This window comes from Priapulus caudatus, unplaced genomic scaffold (genome assembly GCF_000485595.1).
Source record: "Priapulus caudatus unplaced genomic scaffold, Priapulus_caudatus-5.0.1 Scaffold105, whole genome shotgun sequence".
NCBI classification, from domain to species: domain Eukaryota; kingdom Metazoa; phylum Priapulida; class Priapulimorpha; order Priapulimorphida; family Priapulidae; genus Priapulus; species Priapulus caudatus.
In genome coordinates this window covers 241,207-262,199 of record NW_014577166.1, presented here as the reverse complement: position 1 = coordinate 262,199, position 20,993 = coordinate 241,207, and the positions used below count along the sequence as shown (strand labels likewise).

General features: G+C 46.0%; 2 protein-coding genes across 2 annotated transcripts in view; both read right to left on the bottom strand.

The window, feature by feature from the left end:
- Window positions 1-8,479: 8,479 nt before the first annotated feature.
- LOC106805197 (nascent polypeptide-associated complex subunit alpha, muscle-specific form-like) lies at window positions 8,480-12,217 on the bottom strand. The gene has a single exon (XM_014806697.1). It carries the CDS (start codon window positions 12,215-12,217, stop codon window positions 8,480-8,482), a length of 3,738 nt encoding a protein of 1,245 aa, XP_014662183.1.
- A 101-nt stretch (window positions 12,218-12,318) lies between these two features.
- LOC106805196 (mediator of RNA polymerase II transcription subunit 1-like) overlaps window positions 12,319-20,993 on the bottom strand; it is a 25,755-nt gene continuing 17,080 nt past the window's right edge. The window contains exons 3-18 of the mRNA XM_014806695.1: window positions 19,535-19,613; window positions 19,301-19,355; window positions 18,668-18,797; window positions 17,888-17,916; window positions 17,386-17,457; window positions 17,051-17,125; window positions 16,799-16,869; window positions 16,569-16,655; window positions 15,971-16,085; window positions 15,702-15,826; window positions 15,119-15,219; window positions 13,944-14,124; window positions 13,586-13,681; window positions 13,300-13,405; window positions 12,657-12,995; window positions 12,319-12,478 (exon numbers count right to left, since the gene is read on the bottom strand). Of these exons, the coding sequence (XP_014662181.1) occupies window positions 12,319-12,478; window positions 12,657-12,995; window positions 13,300-13,405; window positions 13,586-13,681; window positions 13,944-14,124; window positions 15,119-15,219; window positions 15,702-15,826; window positions 15,971-16,085; window positions 16,569-16,655; window positions 16,799-16,869; window positions 17,051-17,125; window positions 17,386-17,457; window positions 17,888-17,916; window positions 18,668-18,797; window positions 19,301-19,355; window positions 19,535-19,613 (1,821 nt within the window). The remainder of the gene's footprint in view (window positions 12,479-12,656; window positions 12,996-13,299; window positions 13,406-13,585; window positions 13,682-13,943; window positions 14,125-15,118; window positions 15,220-15,701; window positions 15,827-15,970; window positions 16,086-16,568; window positions 16,656-16,798; window positions 16,870-17,050; window positions 17,126-17,385; window positions 17,458-17,887; window positions 17,917-18,667; window positions 18,798-19,300; window positions 19,356-19,534; window positions 19,614-20,993) is intronic.

Here is a 20,993-nt window from a genome sequence, read left to right as displayed (position 1 = left end):
AACAACCGTTCGGTACGCGACGCAAATAAACTGCTATGCCGCGCTGGGTGTTGAATACGTGACTTAGTATTTATCAGAAGCGATGAGGAAATGTTCACACGAACAGGAGCACCTTAATCTTCTATTTTTCCACATAGGCAGCTTACCGCCAAGTCTATATAATGTGACAGTCAGGTCGCGTTCGTAACGAACTGTGGCGCGACAAATTTAAAGAAAACTTTTACGAGTTGGTTTCCAAAGTAGAGCGGCCAAGTGTTCGTCCCATTTCATAGTCACTTGGTTATCTGGTATTGGATATCAACAGATTTGACTTAATGACAGTCGTATCAGCAGCGTATGGGCAGCACTATTTACAATATAACATAGTTAGGCTATTTGATTCCAGTATAAATAGCCCGACACCACGTGTTTACGAACACACTCTTGCAACTTGAACACTCGATGGATTGTGCTTTTGAATGCGGCCCCAGTCCAACGTTGATTTCACAAAGTTGATTAGGGGAATTAAATCAATATTCTCTTATAAGACGCTGGCCAATAACCCAGTAGGGGGAGTGGTTTATCTTTTAAATATCAATGGCGTTTATCCGTTTATGAAGTTGGGTCACAACTACCCGAGCTGGTTGGTTGATGCCGACCAGTTTACTGGCAGAATATGCTATTTCTTAAAACTGTTGATCACGCCATTTGTTTTTTCTTCTTTTATATCTCTCCATAATTACTAGGAAAAAATGTTATACCAGCAATGAGGGATTCGAATTTTTTCCATTAAGATAAACACAAAATCTAGGCCTCGCCAGTGGGTATGACCAGACTCAAATTATCCCACAGCGTCTTAGAATGTGCAGCTTGGCGCGGGGGGTTAATGGTATTATCGTTTGGAGATGGACTTAGTTCGTTATCGGTGCTCCTCCCGTTTTATGCTGGGCCGTGAGACTATGTGCGACGCTTAGTCTCGTGCGGGGATTCGCCACACGGCAGCAGGGCCGCTGACGACCTACAGGACGGAGCGCCGCGGACTGCGGGGCGGGGGCACGCGCGCGAGCGGACCGAGGCGCGCACGCGGGGCAGTGATCATGAGCCGACGGCAGACCGAAGCGTCGTGCAGGGGGGCGAGCTTTGGGTACGGACGGCGACGGTGTACGGCGTCGCGCCCGCCTACAGAGGGCTGTGCGTCATCGACGTTGCGCTCGTCACACGTAGTGCTCGCACGCGCCGCTCGGACGTTCCAACTGAGGGACACTAATATGTAAGGTGCGCGCGGCCGCGATGCGATCCTCCCGGCCCGGCGCGCTCCCCCGCTCTGGGGACTGAAGGTGGTAGGGGCCGGGCGTGTCGACGCTTTGTACAAGAGGAGCGGCTAACAGCCAGGGGCGCACGACCCTCGCGGCTGCGACCTGCGGCTGTCACAGGCATGGACGTAAGATAAGCGAGGTCCGGCGAACAAGCCTGGGCGAGTGGGGGATAGACAGTTGGTGACACCTGGGGTTGGTGGACTGGGTTTGCGAGGATTATAGCAGCGCAAGGAGAAGTGTGAGGAGGTGGCTTGAGGCCATTGTGGATGAATGGAGTAGCTGAGCGGGGGGGAGGGTGGACCGTGGAGGCTCCCGTCTCGGAGCAAGAGCGTGGGACACGTGGAAGGCTCCCGTCTCGGGGGGGGTAGAGGGTGGGCGGGGGCTACCCGTGGGGCCGTCCGGGTCTCTGGGCGAGGGTGGGGGCACCGGTCGGGGCTTCCGCTCTTCGGGGGGGGGGGCAGCGCGCTGTGGGCGCTCCCGTCTCTTATGCGCGCGCGCTCCTTCGCTCGCTTGTGCCGGGAGGAGTGACGTGTTTTGTGTTCGTGGAAGAAGAGAGAGGTTGTGGAGCGGACGGAGAGGGGCAACCGCGTGGGAGGCTCCGCTGGTTCTGCTTCATGGCGCCCTCCTTGTTGGTTTGTTGGGACGAGTGGAGTACGCTTGTGGTAAAGAGAAGATGATGAGCAGGGCTGTCGGGGGTGCGCACGCGTGTGGCTCCCGTCTCTTATGCGCCCTCCTTGTGTTGTGGAGAGTGACGCTTGGTAAAGAACATGTGAGGGGGAGGGGGCACCCGTGGGGCTCCCGTCTCTTATGCGCCCTCCTTGTGTTGTGGAGAGTGACGCTTGGTAAAGAAGATGTGAGCGGGAGGGGGCATCCGTGGGGCTCCCGTCTCTTATGCGCCCTCCTTGTGTTGTGGAGAGTCACTCTTGGTGAAGAAGGTGTGAGCGGGAGGGGGCACCCGTGGGGCTCCCGTCTCTTATGCGCCCTCCTTGTGTTGTGGAGAGTGACACTTGGTGAAGAAGGTGTGACCGGGAGGGGGCACCGGTGGGGCTCTCTTCTCTTATGCCCTCCTTGTGTCGAGGAGAGTCATGCTTGGTGCGTGCAAGGCAGCTGCGGGACATCGCAAGGAAGATGAGGAAGGGTTCTGAGGTGAAAAAGTTCCAGTGCCATTGTGACTAGGTTTGCCTGATAGGTGAGGGACCAGGAGTTGTAAGGAGGGACACGACAGGATGTTATGAACAGATAGTCTAATATATGATTAGCAGTAACAGGAGCATGCAGTGTGATGAAAACTATGTTAAATTTCCAGAAATATATGCATATTTAATTTATTCGTCACTTGGAAGAAATACTGTTTTGTTTAAAGCGAAATTTGTGCAGACTTCAGTCATGTTTCAAGAGTGCCATATGTTTTGTATATAATGTAGATATATAATTATATACAGAGCCTAATCAGTATTATATTGCTAATGAAAACCAGTTATGTGGAGCTGCCTTCTATCTATTACTGTAAAGTACACTGCTTTTGCAGATTTCACCATTACTTCCAGTTCAATTGTTGGTTATCTATGCTACCTAACTAGTTGTAATTTTAAATGTCAGTTGGACAAAATGTTTAAACGTGTTTTAAATACTTGCTATTGTATGTTAGTGGACCTTCACAATTATGGCAGCGGTACAGACATTAACCTATCGCCTCCCCCAACAAGCCATGTGAGCAACAGGCTGTTGTTGTGCATGTCCATAAATAAATATTAATTCAGCCCTTCATTTCGAATATGAAAATTCAACACTTTATTTCGGGCAGTTTTTTGGTATCTAGGGAGGGTGCCAGGGAAAACGATGTAGAATCGGGTCGCATTGAAGTAAACCTTCACAAGCTTCATGCAGACCACTTACAATTTTCAAACATTTTTGAAGGTTTTAGCATTCATGATTACTCTTATTTTCTATCATGATAAAGTAAGTAGATACATACGTACGATACGGTAGTCAGTAATTAAGTACAATATTTCTTACAAATTCACAGTTACCATTACTTAAATTGTAAATTGGTTATGCTAGATATTAATTTACAGTTGAATAGGAGTTTTCATTTATAGTACGTGAAACAAAATGATTTGCGCAACCTTAATGCAAGAAACATTGCAGGCAATGGTGCCGCCATTGATGTCAATGACTACCGATTGGCAGGTTTAAATGGAGTAAGTTTCCATTTACTGCTAATGAATATTTAATAACAAAAAAAGTTGTGTAGGTTAATTAAGACCCAACAACTGAAAATAAGTTTGAAAGCTGTTCTAGCGATCTCTTTATATTTGTCTCCAGACGTTGTAATCTCAATATCCATAGTCCTTATATAATATTAAAAAAGGCATATAGTATGTGCATGTATAACTTCAAAATATTTATTTTAATCATAGAGCTTAGTTAATTAAGTCTTTTTCGATGAACAGTGTTCATTTCTTCAAGCTTATCTTACTGGCACTTAAGCATTATTGTACACTAGTGATACACACTAGTGTCCCTGGCAATGCTATACAGCCAACTGGTTTACGTGACCGTTTAAATATTGGCCTGAGTAGTGACATTGATTATTGGCTAATAGGTGCTTATCACAATGTATTCTCTCACAGGGGTGTCACCAATTTCACCGTCTTCCAGTCGGGCCCACGAATCAGGGCTTTGGTCAGTCGTTGTCGAATAATTATACAACATATCCTGACGTTATTTACATATATGATATTTCTATTTTAGTATATTAATCTTCCTGTAACTGTTCAGATTACTTTGTTGCTGAATGTATTTATATTCATTGGTGTTTTGTCGAAACATTCAAGAGATTCATATTTACAACGTGCTATCAGTGATACACATTATACCTTTGCCTACTGTGGCTCTATTATGATTCTTAAATTAAAGCTATTATATGATGAAATTCTAATTGCAGTATGCTCACATTTCAGTTGTGCTGTCAGTTAATTTTATGACTTAGATGGTATGCAGGAGCAAATCCAATAATTCTGGAAGGTGGTCCTGTGATTTCAGAGCAGATGAGACTCAAACGAAACAAGCACACTATTGAAAAACACAAAATGACTTTTTGTGTAGATGATTACAATGTATTTTAGCCCTTCTATAGAAAACATGCATATAAGACATAAGGTATATGATATTTTACATGCACACGCACATACATACTGAACCTTTATTTATTGTTCATAATATGTTCCGCACACGCACATGTATACGCATGCACACACGGACACAGATGGAGAAAATCTATGTTATTTAATTGAAAGACATTATATACAACATATTTATCAAGTGCTGCTCATGACAACTGGAAAAACGCATATTAGTGAGCTTGTGCACGTTACCGAAAATGCATCATTACCTGCCACGTATATGTTTTCGGTGTTACAGATAAGCAGTATTACTGAGTGACCATATCATCCTGCCTTTCACGTTTCACGAGTATGAAACCCACCTATTAACCACTGCAAGTGAGATAGTAAATCATTTAGCAAAGCGAATCTACAGAATGTGCAAGCTAAAACCGCCCCAATACAACGAACTGACACCTCGCTCGCAGGTATACTTACAATACAAGATTATTGGTAATGAAATTGGCTACTTTCCTTATAACAATATTGCAATAAGAAACGATCTTGTGAGATGCGGAAGCGTGTATTCATGTATCTGATTCAGCAGATATATAGCCATAGAGCCATTTGATATAATAACATTCACAAATCCTATCTAATCATATAATCAAAAGCTGCAGAGCGTCTGGGCTCATCTGAGGTCTGTTGCTACGGTTATAAACGTACCATTTAAGTCGTGCGCAGTGACACCTTTGTTAGGCGCAGATATGCAGATACGCAGTTGCGTACACATAATTTCAGCAACCTGCATTCTGCATACCTCCCAAATCCCATTGGTTGATACAAATTGCGTGCCTGAAACCCCTGTTTTATGGTGCATTGTGACCCTAACCCTAACCCTATAAAAAAATTAATTGTTGTTATTAAATTGTTGTAAATAAATCATGTAAATATTTGCATTAATTGGACAAAAATAGTTAAATGGATAAAGATAGAAAAAGACAGAAAACAGGTAAATAATAAAAAATCAGATGGGATTCGATCCAACGAACTTTGAGCCGTGACGCCTGTGCTGTACGCGTTCGGCTATCCAGGCTTATTGGGTTTCTAAATTATGGATGTGCCATGAATAGGAAAACACTGACGTCATTGAGGCAGTTCAGGAATCCATGTTTAACCCTCCTCTTGAGGGTCAAAAGGTTATCAGACACTTACTCTTCGCACGTCAGTGGAAAGCACATTTCATGGTCCTTTCAATAAAGTGATAAAAATGGTAGGTCAGCGCTGAAACAAAAAAAGTTTTTCACTCTGTCCATTAGGCCATGGGCTATATGTCTGATATCTGACCTTTCCCCCACTGCCCTTTGACCTGTGACCTCCAATTTTGCTCTGGTGATGGGTTTCCTGCCCATAACACTATACACCGAATATTAAGAGCATAGGTCAAGCCGTTAAGATTTGTGCCGCAATTCCGTATTTCCTCCTATACATTAAGTTAAGGGGGAAATATTCCCCCTCCGTTTACATATCTTGACCTTTGACCCTTGACCGCCAAATTTGTCATCCGGAGTCCTTTTCACGATCCCCCTCCCCCCCGACGTCCCGAATATCGTGACCGTACGTCGAGCGGTTAAGATTTGTGCCCAACTGTTGACGCACGCACGGACGGACGCACGGATAATCATGCGATTCTACAAGCTGCATCTGACTACGTCAGATGAGCTAAAAACCATGATTTACGACACACCCTGCACAAGTTTACATATGCACTAGCACTATTATGATATTATTAAATAAACTAACACGCGTTGAACAGCAATTAATGATTAAGATAGTAATGCAAATAGAATCTTTCACTGATTTCGTATAGTTAATGCATGAAAATCAATGTTTAAATATAACACGATTGAAAATAATTAACATGCTTTCATGGTATGTACAAAATACAGATGTAACAACAGATAAAATATTTACACATTAAAGTACACATAATAAAATTATATACAACACCTAATAATGGAATCCTATTTCACATTACTCAGATAGGATATTACCACTTCTGTTTGGGATACATAGATCTACTGTTTTGAATATTTAAGTATATAAGTATTTGCATGGTCTGAAATTCCACTTATTTATCACCAAAAATGTTTACTCCTAACAGATTCTTCCCCCGGATCTCTGCACCGCAGTGCACCAGTGGCTGCTTATCACAACCCATCGAGAACGTTAATGCATAATTTCACTCACCTGACGTGTGGAAATGCGCGATTTAGTTAACAGGGAAGCCATGCATCACTTCGACCAATCTGATCAACAATTTTGTAGGTTTATCCCTGCTGATAATTATAAATCATTAAAGACAGATCCTAGCTATCAGTCCACTATTCTGTAACTGCTCTGGTAGTTGTATGTTCACCAATAATGTACTAGTGGAACAGTTTGCGGAACAGTTTGTACTAGTTGAACTGTATGCGACAATGGCAAACGTACTTTAATCTCACTCTGAACATCTCTAAATAACTATAGTAAAATAAGTAAAACGTGTATATAAACTGCTCATGTGACAATATTCCTGAAAACCTCCCATCATTCTGTCTTAAAATGTACATAATATCAGGATAGATAAGCATGCACGCACGCACGCACGCCCACACACGCACACGCACATATATATATATAATCAAGAGCATATAATTGTAAAGAAGGAGAGCGTACAACGGTGAAATGCTGAAACCATGTTGCAGTATTAGTTGAATTAATAAACGTTCCCCGTTTTACTTTGACGATTCTTTGCAGTATTATTGATCAGCTGTCCTACCTTGTTAATATAAAACAAACTGCATGTCCCTACGATGCCCCTACGCTGAAATAATGAGCGGCGAAAATGTGGTATTTTCGCGGAAAACCGACTTGAGATACCTGCTGACTGCGACCCTCTCTCGCTTTGTGGCCAGTGTGTTGCTTCCGGTCGCAGCTGTGTAGCGCCATGGTAGCGCCGCCTCATTACGTCAGTACTACAGAGTTTACTACATCCAGCGTGAGGTGGGCACAGGTGGGGGTCATCACTATGGCAATCAATAACAGATGTCATTCATTCCATTTGTCAATCATTGACGGAAACACGCGAGGTTTCCCGAAGTTATCTCAAAGCGAGAGACAGTCGCAGTCAGCAGGTATATCGAGTCGGTTTTCGGCGAAAATACCAGATTTTCACCGCTCATTATCTCAGCGTAGGGGCAACGTAGGGACATGCGGTTTGTTTTATATTAACAAAGTAGGACAGCTGATCAATAATACTGCAAAGAATCGTCAAAAGAAAACGGGAAACGTTTATTAATTCGACTAATACTGCAACATGGTTTCCGCATTTCACCGCTGTACGCTCTCCTTCTTTATATGCTCTTGATATAATATAGAGATATATCAATTTCCAAATGCATAAAAAACAGCAAACAAAAAGTAAAACTAAGCTTACATCACACTGACCAGTTACATGATTCTGGTACATTCAGTGTGCATTTCTTGTACACTCGCAGTCAGGACCTGTCATATCATACACTTGAAGCAAACTGTCCACATTAGCTTTCCTCCATATTCCAGCGCAGCACTATCCGAAAATTGTATTTATAAGCAGAAGCACATATATGTATATATATATATATAAAGGAAAGCATTTTACAAAGTGACTGCCCCAGTGGTAGCAGCCATCATTTCACTCAGCATTCAGCGGCTATATATATGTGTGAGCATCGGATGGCTCTGCCTGCGATAGGGAAGATGTGGTGGAAAACAGCTTCGTACAGGTTTCTATAACAACAGATTCAAACTGCCGCTAAAGATGCGGTAACTAGCAGATCTACGATTAAACTCAATCTAAAAACAAAGCATTTACACGGCAATTAAAACGACTCCGCAATAAAACTTTTTGTACACTCTACAAAAGCAGCAAACGTTCAACCCGCAAGTGCACCGCTTGGCACCGCCGCGTTCGCACAACGACGCCAACAGGGCAAAGTCACACGGTAACGGCCGGTGCGATGGGTGGCGGGCGGGATCGAACGCCTCGTCGCGCAAAGCCTATCCTAGTCCCATCAGCGCCTCATCCATGAGATCGTCGTCGATCACGCACGACGTCTCCGACTTGATCGAACTCGGATTCGAATTCTCGTACGGCGTCGACGGCGACTTCGCCGCGGGACCGGGCGACTTCCCCGTCGCCGGCGACTGCTGCGCCGGCGCCCTCCCTGGCGACCTCGCGCCGGCCGGCGATGTGGCGGGCGTCGCCTGCTTCAGCGCGGGCGACGCCCTCGTCTTCGCCGATTTCGGCGTGGCCGGGTAGTCGATGATGAGACTGTCCTCGGGGCTGCTGAGCTCCTCCGCACACGGAGAGGAAGCCGCGGAGGAGGAGCGCCGCAGCACCGGCTCGGCCTTCTCCACTGCCGGCTGCGGCGGCGGCGGGGTGCTCGCCGGAGGGGCCTTGATGCCGTTGTTTCCGGGCGCGATCGGCGAGTCTCGCTTCCCGATCTTCGGTGGCGGCGGCGGAGGAGCTCTCTCTGTCGGCGGAGGCCTCTCCGTTAGCGGCGGTGGCTGGGCGAGCGTCGAATCCTTCGGCTCTTCAGCCGACGGCTGGACGATGACTGCCGGTTCAGCCTTTGCCATGTCGACGTGCGTGTCCGGCACGGAGACCTCCTCCGGCACTGTCGCTTCCGCCTGGCCGGCCTCGCATGGCGGCGGCACCTCTTCTCGCGGCGCGACGGCAGGTGGCAGCACTTCTGCGTCTTCGATGGGCTCCGGTATGGCGATCAATTCGAAATTCGCGCCTTTCGAATCGTGCGCGGACGCGGCGGCTTCTTTATCTTCCTCGGGAGAACAGAGATCGTGCATTTCTAGAACGGTATTGATGGATGACGCCTCGCCCTCTTTCCCGGCTAAATCTTCCGTCGCCGCTACCTCTATGACTGAGGATGGGGACGCCGCACTCGTCGTCGTTTGAGCGTGAGAGACGGGAGCGGCGGCCTGGGTCACTGCCGCAGCCGGATCGACGGTTTTACTAAACGTATCTGCCGTCGTCTTCGCCGAAACGGAAACGGGCTTCTCGCTCGAGGGCGGCACGGGTTGCCGCAGCGACGGCTGACTCGGCCTCTGCGGTTTCGAAGATTTCGTCGACGCGGTCGAAGTCAGCTTCGTCGTCCAATCCGACGTCATCGTCTTGGTGACGGTCAGCTTGATCGACGTCTTCTCTCCTCCCTTCCTGTCGGTCTGTCCCCTCTCCACGCGCGCCACCTTCCCGGAGGACGTCTTCGATCGGTCGTCCTTGCGTCCGGACTTTGGCGAGCCGACCATGACGTTGACGCTACTGGCGCTGCTGTGCAGCTTGTCGATGAGGGACATCAGCGACGCCTTGCGGCCGGCGCGAAACAGAGGCTTGCCGGACGGCGACGTGACTGGCGCCGAGGTGACGGCCGACGCCGCGACCGAGGAGGCCGAGTCTGCGGTGCTGGGCGTCGTCGCGACGGTCAGCTTATCCGAGGACGCGGCCGACAGCATCGACAGCGGCTTCAGCTTCACCTGCGCTTGCTTGGTGATCAGCTTCGAGGTCCCCTCCTTGGAGACGGTCACCGTCGTCGGAGCTCCCCCCGACTTCGCGAACTTAGAGGAGACGGCGGATTTCGAAGAGCCGTGCTTGAACGTCGCTTTGGATGGATCGACGGGCCGGCCCGTCTTTGGGTTCGTGGAGTGAAGTTTAGCACTTGTCATGAGCGTTTTCGGGCTAGAAACGTGAGTATTGGGACTCGAAGCACGCGACTTCTGATGAGGAAAACTCGACTTGGCGCTCGGCAAATGCGTTTTCGGGCTCGAAGAATGAAATTTCGGGCTAGGGGACGAATGATATTTAGGACTAGGCGTCGAATGAAATTTGGGACTAGGAGTAGAATGAAACTTGGGACTAGGCGTAGAATGAAACTTGCTGCCGGACTTGCTCTTCAACGAACTCGTCACCTTCGTCGTCGAAAACTTTGCGAGGCTCGTCAATGCAACCGTCGGGGTCTTCGACGCCGGCTTTGGGAGATTCGGACTAATCAAAGTCTTCGGCAAACTCGGACTCGTCCTCGGCCTTGGTATATTCGGACTCGTCTGAGGCTTTGGCAGGCTGGGGCTTGTCAGCTGCTTCGGCTGCGGGGGCCTGTACACGGGCACCTTGATCCCGGAAGCGGAGAGACCCGAGATGACCTGCTTGTACTTGACGGGCTGCTGCGCCGGCTTGGGAGCGTAGCATGGCACTTTCGCCGACGACAGCTTCGTCGAGCCGCCGCCGCTCATCAGCTGCGCCGTCGCCACGGCGACCGACTGCGACTTGAGCAGGGACGTGCCGACCTTGACGCCGGATGTGTGCGCGAGGACGGCAACGCCGGCCCTCGGCGCGACGATCGGGGCGGCGTTCTTGCTCGCCGACGACACAACGATGATCTTCTGCGGCGACAGCACCTTCTCGGCGGGCGGCTGCTTCGGAGCGGCGAGCGGCGGGGTGACGGACGGCGGCATGCAGGGCGGGGTCTGCGACGCGCGCGGCGGCGTCTGGGCCGTGGCGGCGGTGCGCTGCGAGGTCGGCGACGGCGCGTGAGGGGGCGTGTGTATCGAGCGCGGCGGCGTCTGCGCCTGCGAGAGGCGCGGCGGCGTCTGGAACGGCCGCGGCGGCGTCGGCGCAGGCCTGGGAGGCGTCTGCGTGGACGTCTGCCACGGCGGCGTGTGCGGGGGCAGCGGCGGGGTCTGCGATGGGGTCGCGGGCTTACTGGGCGGCGTCATCGTTGGCTCGCCGAAACCCGCCGGCGGAGTCAGCGACCCGATGCTGCTGCTCGGGGTGAGCGACCTCGCTGGCGACCTCTGCTGGGAGCCGCCGCCGCCGTCGAGCCCCTTCTTCCGTTTCGCCGCCTTCTTCGTGTCGTCCCGCTCCTTGCGCTTCTCTCCCGGCTTCGGGCCGCGCTTCCTCCCCTGCTGCTGCTGCTGCTGCTGCTGCTGCTTCTGCTGCTCGGCGAAGAACCCAGGCTTCATCATGACGGCCGAGTCGACGCTCAGGCTGCGGCGGAACGGGAGGTTCGGCATCCCCATCGCCTCCCCCCTGACGCTGCCACCGAGACCGCCGAGACCACCGACTCCGCCGAGGTGGAGAAGCGCCTCGTGTTTCTGCGTGGAGAGGTCGAGCGCCTCGAGCGGCGTGCCGTCCCGGTCGCTCGGACGACGCTGCTTCACGCGCTCCAGCGACGCCGGCTTCGCAAACTGTCCGGCAGCGGCCATCGCCGCGGCCGCGTTCAGCTGCGAGGCGGCGGTCAGCTGCGGCGCGGCGGCAGCGGTGACGGCGGTCAGTTCGAGGCCGTCGCCCGCGAGCACCGCGTCCACGTAGCTCGTCGACGCAGCGCCGCCGTGCTGTGCGAGGATGTCGGCAAAGTCGAGCTGCTCGGCCGGGAACGCGTACTTGTTGTCGGGCTTGCCGCGCGACGGCGCGCGCGCTGGACCAGCGAACGCCTCCGAGCGGCCGTGACCGCCGGCGCCCTCTGCGACGCTGTCGATGATCTCCTCGAGCGTTGACAGGCGGCGCCGGTGCTCCGCCTTCGCCGCCTCCGACTCGATGAGGCTGTCGAGCGACGACGCGATCTTCGCGACGTGCAGCTCGGCGGACGTCGGTGGCGCCACCGTCGCCGCCGCCACCGCGTAGTCGCTCTCGCGGAGCAGCTCCTCCTCGAGCGACTTGGCGCGCGCCGGACTCCGGCCGGGGCTTCGCGGCTCCCCGCCGCCGGCACCGCCGCCCACCGCAAACATCGACTTTCGTTTGCGCGGCTTGCGCAACTGTTGCTGCTGCTGCTGCTGCTGCTGCTGCTGCTGCTGCTGCTGCTGCTGATGATGATGCTGCTGCTTGGTGGTCATTGACGCGGGCTCGTTTTCGGCGGCGGCGGCGGACGGGTCGCTGAGCAGGTTGTTGAGCATGGGGCTCGGCTTCTGGCGCACCATGACGTCGTGCAGGAGGTTGGCGAGCAGCGGGTTCTCGCCGCCGTCCTTGTCACACTGCAGCGCGTCGATCTCCTGCGCGGTGAAGCCCATGTTGCCGAGCACGATGCGCTGCTGCTGCTGCTGCAGCTGCTGCTGTTGCTGTAGCTGCTGCTGCTGCTCTGACGGCTGCTGCTGCTGCTGCAACTGCTGTTGCTGATGCGATGGCTGCTGCAACTGCTGTTGCTGATGCGATGGCTGCTGCTGCTGCTGCTGCTGCTGTTGTGCTTGTTGCTGCTGTTGTGCTTGTTGCTGCTGTTGTGCTTGTTGCTGCTGTTGTTGTTGTTGATCGATCGAAAACTGAGGAGGCGGCTGCGACAGGCTGTACTGGGAGTATACCGTATTCGGAACGTTCGGCATCACGGTCGGTTCGCCTCTGAACTTCACTTCGTTGCTATTGGTGTCGCTGTACTGGTCTGGAAACATCAGTCCCTGGTCGGGATGCCCGGCCTGTGTCGATACCATCGAGAACGAAAAGTCCGGCAGTGAGGATTTTCCTGAGCTGATTGCTTTCTTGATCACAGATCGCATAGTAATAGGTATCGACCAACACCTGAAGGAAATAAATATGACATTAGTTGCGATAAAATTAACAATTGCCAACATAAGTAATAACATAACAACAACATGACATAAATAACAATAGTACAGTTGTATTCTAGAGTGTTACAGCTAGAGTGACACAGAGCAGACCAGAGTGCACGCACACACACACACCCACACAAACTAGTGCACATGCACGCAAGCATGCGCGCACACACGCACGCACACACACGTATACATACGCACGCACACAAGTGTGCATAAACATAATGTCTAACTGTTTAACCATGTCCCACATGCACGAGGTGACAAACCTTTGCATAACTTTCGTGACAAACTCATTGTCACATAGAGGCTCGCTGCCAATGGCTATTTCGACTTCACACTTGATGTGCGGAATGTCACTCAGATCCAATTGAACTATGCGAAAAAATAAAACAGATGAAAGCCACCATCACATTATGAGTACCACATTCCAGAACATGGCAAGAAATAGTCACTTTTTAAAATCATACAAAAATCAGTCAGAAACCTAAGGAAATATTAAATAACAAGTGTTGATGATGAAACGTAACCACGGTAACAAAGTTCATTTCCAACCTGTAGCTATGGATTCCTCTAGGGGATGTTGGAATGTTATGTTGACTGACTGCACTGACATTGGAGTGACCTCAAACATTGTAGCATTTCCCGGATCTAGAATCAGTCATTCAAACGATGTATCATGTTTAGAAATCAATGAATAACACATTAAATGTACTTTTATTTGACCATGTGAAGTATATTTATGTACTATCTGGTTTTAGATTACTTTGGTAATTTCGTAAATTTATAATCAATGATTAGAATGATCTTCAATACTAGGACAAGACATACCATTGCATCTCATGTGCCATCTAGTCCTATTTCATACAACACCAACACCATCGACTGCCATCTACGCTGTTTCCCCACTCACCTTGTTTTGCATTTTTCCTAATACAACTGTCCATGACACAATTGAACAGTGCTTGCTGTCTCAGAAAGCTGATGATCTGAGGCACGTGCGTGGGATGAGTGAATGGGACCTTATCCACCATCACACCCGTCAGAGCCCGATTCTCATTCATGAAGTAGCAGTGGTGCTGGTCAGGAAGATTCTAGAAAATAGGCACCTTGCATGGATAAGAAAGCAATGTGCTGGTGGGCGCAAACATGTATATTGTGTGAATCAGGGGCCCGTTGTCAGAAACAAAATTAGTCTTAACATTACACTTAACATTAACTTCCACTCGTTAACCGTTGACAGAAACATCGTAATGTTACGAGAACAAAAAATCCTCGCAAATATCCTCTTAACATTACGAGAGCCCAGACCCTCTCGTAACTTTAATATTAAGTTGAAAATAACACATTTACACTACGAATTACAATTATAGTGATATTATATTTTATAATAATGAATAAAATGTGTGTTTTTCTTGAAAAACACGTCAAAATCATTTATTATCTACCGATTATAAAACACAACAATACATTTACAAATGGCGTATGGCATTTGTTCTCTTGTTTGAACTACTTTGCCATTTTGCCACGACTCTCGCGTCTCGTGTTACAGTGCGAGAATTTGACTTGACAAATTAATGACCACGTCGTTTTTCATCAAATATTATTTACATATGGTTAGCCATCATAATATGCATAAATAACTGTGATGTACAATAAATGTGTATGAATTTGAATTTTGTGATCGATTCTCATCCAATCAGCAGCCTTGTGATTAAGTTCCTGTTATCGTAAGTTTTCTACTAGCTGCGATGTGTTTCTGTCAACGCTACTCTCGTAACAATAACATTAGTCGTAAGTGTTATCTTAGCATTAAAATTAGCATTAACTTTACGATGTTTCTGACAATGGGCCCCAGGCTTTTACCTATATATTATTCACCAATTCAATATAGTGGTTGCATAAATGGGTTATGAATTATGAAATGCTTTGTCAAGATATTTTCCCATTCGTGTAATTTTCCATCATTCTAATCTTGCTATTTCACCCAACAGTTCTTTACTAGCTGACAAAACGAAGCTACATTGGAACAATTTTACAAGATTGACTCTCATATATACGACTGCTGGAATCACACGAATCACTTACGACATAGAGCCCTTTCCTCAGATCTGTGGTTGAGTTAGAGTAGTTGTTAACTAACAAGCCAAGTAAGGGAGAAGCTTGCGATGTGTCTGCAAACTCCACGTCTGTGAAGGAACATCGTCAGGCACAAGTGAGTTCATGCGATGAGGGAGCACCAATTAAAATAATACAATAATAATACAAATACAATAAACAAAATGTTTAAAAAATTTTAATTGTAAATATATAATAATAATAATATATTATTATATAATTTTAGTTATTATAATTATTTTATATATAAATAAAATATAGTAATACAAGGCCAGGGGCCTTGACTGAGAAAAATCCTGGTGAGTTTGCAAAACCTCATGACCTCATTGCACGATGACGAGGTAATGGCCTTTTTACGACTACAGTCCCGAGAACATATAACGAACAGAGGCTGAATAAAACTTCCACGGCACGCAACGCATAACTATCAATGGCTAACAAAAGCCACAACAGAACAAACAAAAATAAGTCGCAGTTAAAATGCAAGACGTTATTAACAGCGACTTAAACGTTTGCAGTCAGAATTTTACTAATTAGATCAGCAAGTACTTACTCGTTATCGTTTGGATCTTGTGGATGAGGCAGGATGCCAGTGGAACGGGCTGACCAAGATTCAGTATGAAGCAGGCAGGCAACGTGGAGCTGTTCAAGTTGCTTAGTGCATCAAATGATGGCAAACTACAGTCACAAAATAAGAGTTTGCAGTAATGAAATATACACACATTCTTTTCATAATAGACGAAACTGTGATATATATGAATGTTATCCGATTAAATTGTGATTATATAGTTTATAAAACTAAAACACATGTCAAAATATTACCTTTTTCCATCCAGAGTTTTTGCAACAGACATGAGTGCTCTGGTCTGAAGTTTGTGAGAGGTGGAAACTTCAATGTTTACTGCCAGTGATGTCCCAATCTTTTTTTGCACCACATCTACGAAAAAACACAATGATTAGCTCCAGCCTACTATCCATACAAGCACATGAGCAAGGTGAGTGCTCCTGCTTACCAGTTCTTGTGTACTGACTAAAATTAATGCATTTGTTTGCTCTGTCTAATTAAATTAGTTTCAATTGATCTCAACTAATTACAGAAAAAAACATTTCTCAACCTTCTGAATAAAACCAACCACACTTTTACCTGTAATATTTTAAGAGGTACCAGTCAATTGATCTTTAAGGAGACAGGTATCTCTAGCCGATCATCATTGAGATAGGAACATATTATAAAGTCTGCTCGGTAATAAAACTGCTGCATATTTGATAATTTGGCATGCACACATGAAAAACGTGCATAAATTGGTCTAGCTTGACAGACCCAGTAACAACATCGAAGAGGGAGCAATACTGCTCAGGATGATGGATCCATTAGGAGATCATTCGTTTTTGATTTGAAATAACTGTAGAAGTTACTAACTTTCCACGGAGAGCATGATGGACGTCTTCTCCTTCACATCCAGAAGCTCATAGGGGGAAACTAGATATACGAGCTTGAGTGCACGCCCTGCAAGACGATAAAATAAATACTTCTCAGTCAAAGTACGAAGACTTACCCTCCAATGGTAATTTTGTTAATGTTAATTTTCGACAGTTCCACTAGTTGGCACTATTATTTGCAGTGTCACAGGCAAAATCATACATGCTTACCTCCTCTTCTCGGTTGTACAATTCCAAGTGGTGACTTGTGTATTAGATCAGATACATCAAGAATGGAACAACTGTAAAATGTGTTACAATCCAACAACAATTAGCAACATGCTACAATTGGGCGTGATACGCTCTTTTAGACATCTCTAAAAACGTTAAATTTCTGTAATCCATGCTTATACTGGAGTGTTACGTGGCACATGCACCAGCCCACAAAACAACAGAGCTTCAATGGTAGTAAGAATGATTTACTTTTGTAATTCTGCTAGCATTGTGAGATCTGTTTCTAGAGACTGTAGTGCCAAGTATCCCTTAGTCTTCTGGTGTCTGCACAAGTAGAAACAATATACATAATTTTATAATAAAAAAGAATAGAAATATGTTAAATGTTGTAATAAAAAATAACAAAATGACACTTAAACTGTACCAGCCTTAAATTACCAGTATCAAATCACAATTAAAGAGCTACAATGTGATTAAAAACACATGAGTAAGAAATAGACTTTCAGAGTTCAGTTAAATTTTTGATTTATGTTTCAAACAACACATACGGTTGCACAATAGTAAGAAATTAACAACATACTTACTTCTCAGAACTGATTTGGTATATAGCTGCCAAGCCCTGTAGATGTTCAGTGAATATTGTAAAGTCACCTCGTCTGCCAAATAAAAGTAAACAATGACAATACTTCTATTACACAAATACGCGCACAAAAGTTATACACACTAAATAATCAATTGAACTCTAGGCAACTTATCTACTTAAAGTTATAAAAATTCTACTCATTAAAACCATAAAATATCGAAAGATCATAGTATGTCAGGCTATCCTATTGCCCCATTTAAAATTCATCAGTATATACTTTCCAAATATTGAAAGATCATCCGGTATAAGCTTGTGCCCCAGAAACCAAAACAAAGTTGCTCTTTCTAAACTATTATCACACACAATCTCTTTAAGCTTTTCGTTCAGATCCATGCCTAAATCATGACAACCTGCCATTAAACATGAAACGTTCAAATGTGCAAACAACTAATCGACTTGAATGTGCAAACAAATGCAGTTATTTTGACAGAACCAACACTTACGTTAATACTTGCACCAATTCATCGCAACTCTGAAAACAATATGAATAGATATCAATAGTGAACAGTAGTTATTTATAAACCAATCTCAGATTATTGTCTGCATTTTCAGTCTCAGTAGGAATCAGTACGTGTATCTTGTTACAACCTACTGACATTTTTTGCAAATAAACAACAATTTTACACATAAATTGCCAATAAAAACAGTAACAAACATTCTTTCTGAAGGTTAATATTAATAAATTGAGATCTAACAGATCCTTAGAGATTTTCAAAGGTTTTTTACTCCATAACAAATTTGCCTGGTTCCCTCGAGTATTTCCGCTGGCAGATGATAACATTGATAAGCGAGGCGTGTCGCCTTGCTGATTTTTCATCAGCCTCACTCAATATTTGCCGAAATTGCCACCTCATTGCAAATTCTCCCCCCCCCCAAGTCGATATCCAGACAGCATTATCCAGTCCCGGGTTCTCCTCATATGTCCCCAGCACTACCATGCATTGATCAATGCTGCCACACACAAAAGCAAACACTGCGGGTTCGACCACGTTTGCCAGGTTTGCCAGACACACACCAGCCAGGCACACGCTAGGCACATGTAATACGAAAGCACTCGTGTCAGTTAGCGCCTTCAGCACCTACTACTTCATCCATGCCACCTCGCTCCTGATTTTATCCAGGAAGAAACCCTGCCCTCATTCATCAACACCACGTATGGACTCACGGTTAAAACATCTAAAGACTATTTACAACCAACCGCATAGCTACTACAGAAAGCTTACCACGGGGTCCCCATGGTGAGCGATTTTCACATCCTTCACTCGACCAGAAGGATCCAACATCACCTCCACGTAGAACATGTCTGTACTGATGAAGCAGTCCGTGCCAGATGGCCCTGCTGTGAACTTCAGCCTGCGTGCATCAAGACGTTAATGAGACTTCTGTATCTAGGTAGAACCCCATTAAGAACTAAAGCATCTATTTAAATAATTATTCTTGTAGTTAAAAAATGTCAAAAAATGTAGTTAAAAAATGTCAAAAAATGTAGTTAAAAAATGTCGCTTCTGACAAAGCGTATTCCTCCCCAACTGTGGTTTGGCCAGTAAGAAAAGATACAAGATGAGTGTAGAGGCAACCAACTGCGGCACTCGGTTTAGAGTATCTACGGTTTCTTGAAGTCAAATACTCGCAAATATATCAATCCTAGCCTATTTCCAACTTCCTCCACAATCACCTCTTCACCACTTCTTCTTCTCTGGTCACTACACGCTACACTTGACCTTGCCACTGCAGCACACAGGACCTGCACACCCTTAAACCTCTTCACCACAAATTCTTCTATTGTCACGTTTTTCTCTTACCTATACATTTCTGCTAAAAAATACACACCAATTTACAAATAAGAAACTACTTACCCAAGCTGCCTTGACACACCCTCTAATCTTTCAACCATAGTTTGTACTGATGTCACTGAAACAAAAACAATGTTTGTTTTGTCTTTTGTTTCCGAACACATACGTATGCACGTGAGTAAGAAGACATTCATTAAATCCTTAAGCATGATTATGTCGGCGATCATTAACACAAGATACAGAAATATGATAGAATATATGAAATATGAAATAGATACAGAGAGATTTTTGCCTCACCTTTTATAGCTCTCTGCAAGTTGTCAAGACACTTCTGCAACTGGTTTCGATCGTAACTGTCTAGCATTGTGCGCTTTTCCTGTGTAACACAACAGACACAATAAATGTTAAGTTTTCCATATGTCAAAGAACAGTGGAATGTGAAATTTGACACTAATGGTTTTAAATTTAGATACAAATCTTCATTGCAAATTTTGAAAATTTTCAAAGCAACAAAAAACAAACTTAGCAATATCCACAATATTTGACTCTAGCTATATATTCTCATATATGCAGACTAGTACATGTATACGTGCACAAACACGCACACACTCAGGCACACATACACGCACGAACGTCACACGCAGGCGTGCACACACACATACAAACAGACTCCTACTCAGGCTGACCAGAGTAAGGCATTCACAAAAATCTCCTCGCGAGGTGAATGCTCGTAAAGCAAAAACCTAATTACCGTTCAGTTAAATAGAAACCTTTTTTAAGAATTTCTGAGACCAAAACTGATGCCCATCTCAATTAAAATAATACAAAATTTCGTTAGAATAAAACGTGCCCTCAACGTACAGCTCCACTGCCCAAACGCTCGCGACAGTAGGTGCAGCACACGGGAACTTTGTGCCAGCCTAATGCTGTTTGTCTGTCCGGTTTTTCTAAGCCACTTCAAGATCAAACGGTGGTGAGCAGACAATAAAATCTTTCCCACTTTGTCATTTAAAGCATTTCAATGAATGCGTGCCAACATTTTTAACCCACCTCATGCAGTAGACACGTTATAGTTGACATGACCATGGTGTAACATGGTGAAATCCAGTACTGCACGCTGCTGCATTCAGTCTGAGTGTAATCAATGATTTCCTGCTAGCGTAGCACTAGAGCCGTTACTATTGCTATCGCTTCCGTATACAGAGGCACGTCCTACCTACAGCTACATGCACGTAATTCACATTGCCTCTAAACTAATAAGCCCGAATTTTTTGTCACAACACATTCTAGAAGTTTTTGCTATCCTTCTGATTTACCGCATCTGATATACTATCCTCTTTCAAGTTTTAAGTTTCTTTTGCCACACAGCGTGGCAGCTACTGGTGCCAAGAATCAGTGTTTACATTAGGTGGCAGCACTGCTCAGCAAGCAACATTGCTTTAAGTGTCCATATTAATTTTTATTTCATATCCTCTGACATGCTTTGCATTGATTACAATAAGGCATTTGATAGCCATATACCGATACATAATATTCTTAACATTTCAATTCACACATGGGCAGGGTTCAAAACTAACAGTATCACATTAGTCCGAAACTACCAGGTTTACTGACGAATGAGCAGCTGCATTAACAACTAGAAAGGGCAGTTGTCGCCAACTACATGTAACTACATGTATCCCCCGTGTTCTCCCCAAGATGTGTAAGTATACGAAGTTTGGTCGCGCTAGGTCAATTAGGGGCCGAGTTATAGAGC

What these genes read in the sequence shown, in the direction of transcription:
- LOC106805197 (XM_014806697.1), bottom strand. Translation starts at nt 12,217, where the DNA reads ATGTTTGCGGTGGGCGGCGGTGCCGGCGGCGGGGAGCCGCGAAGCCCC.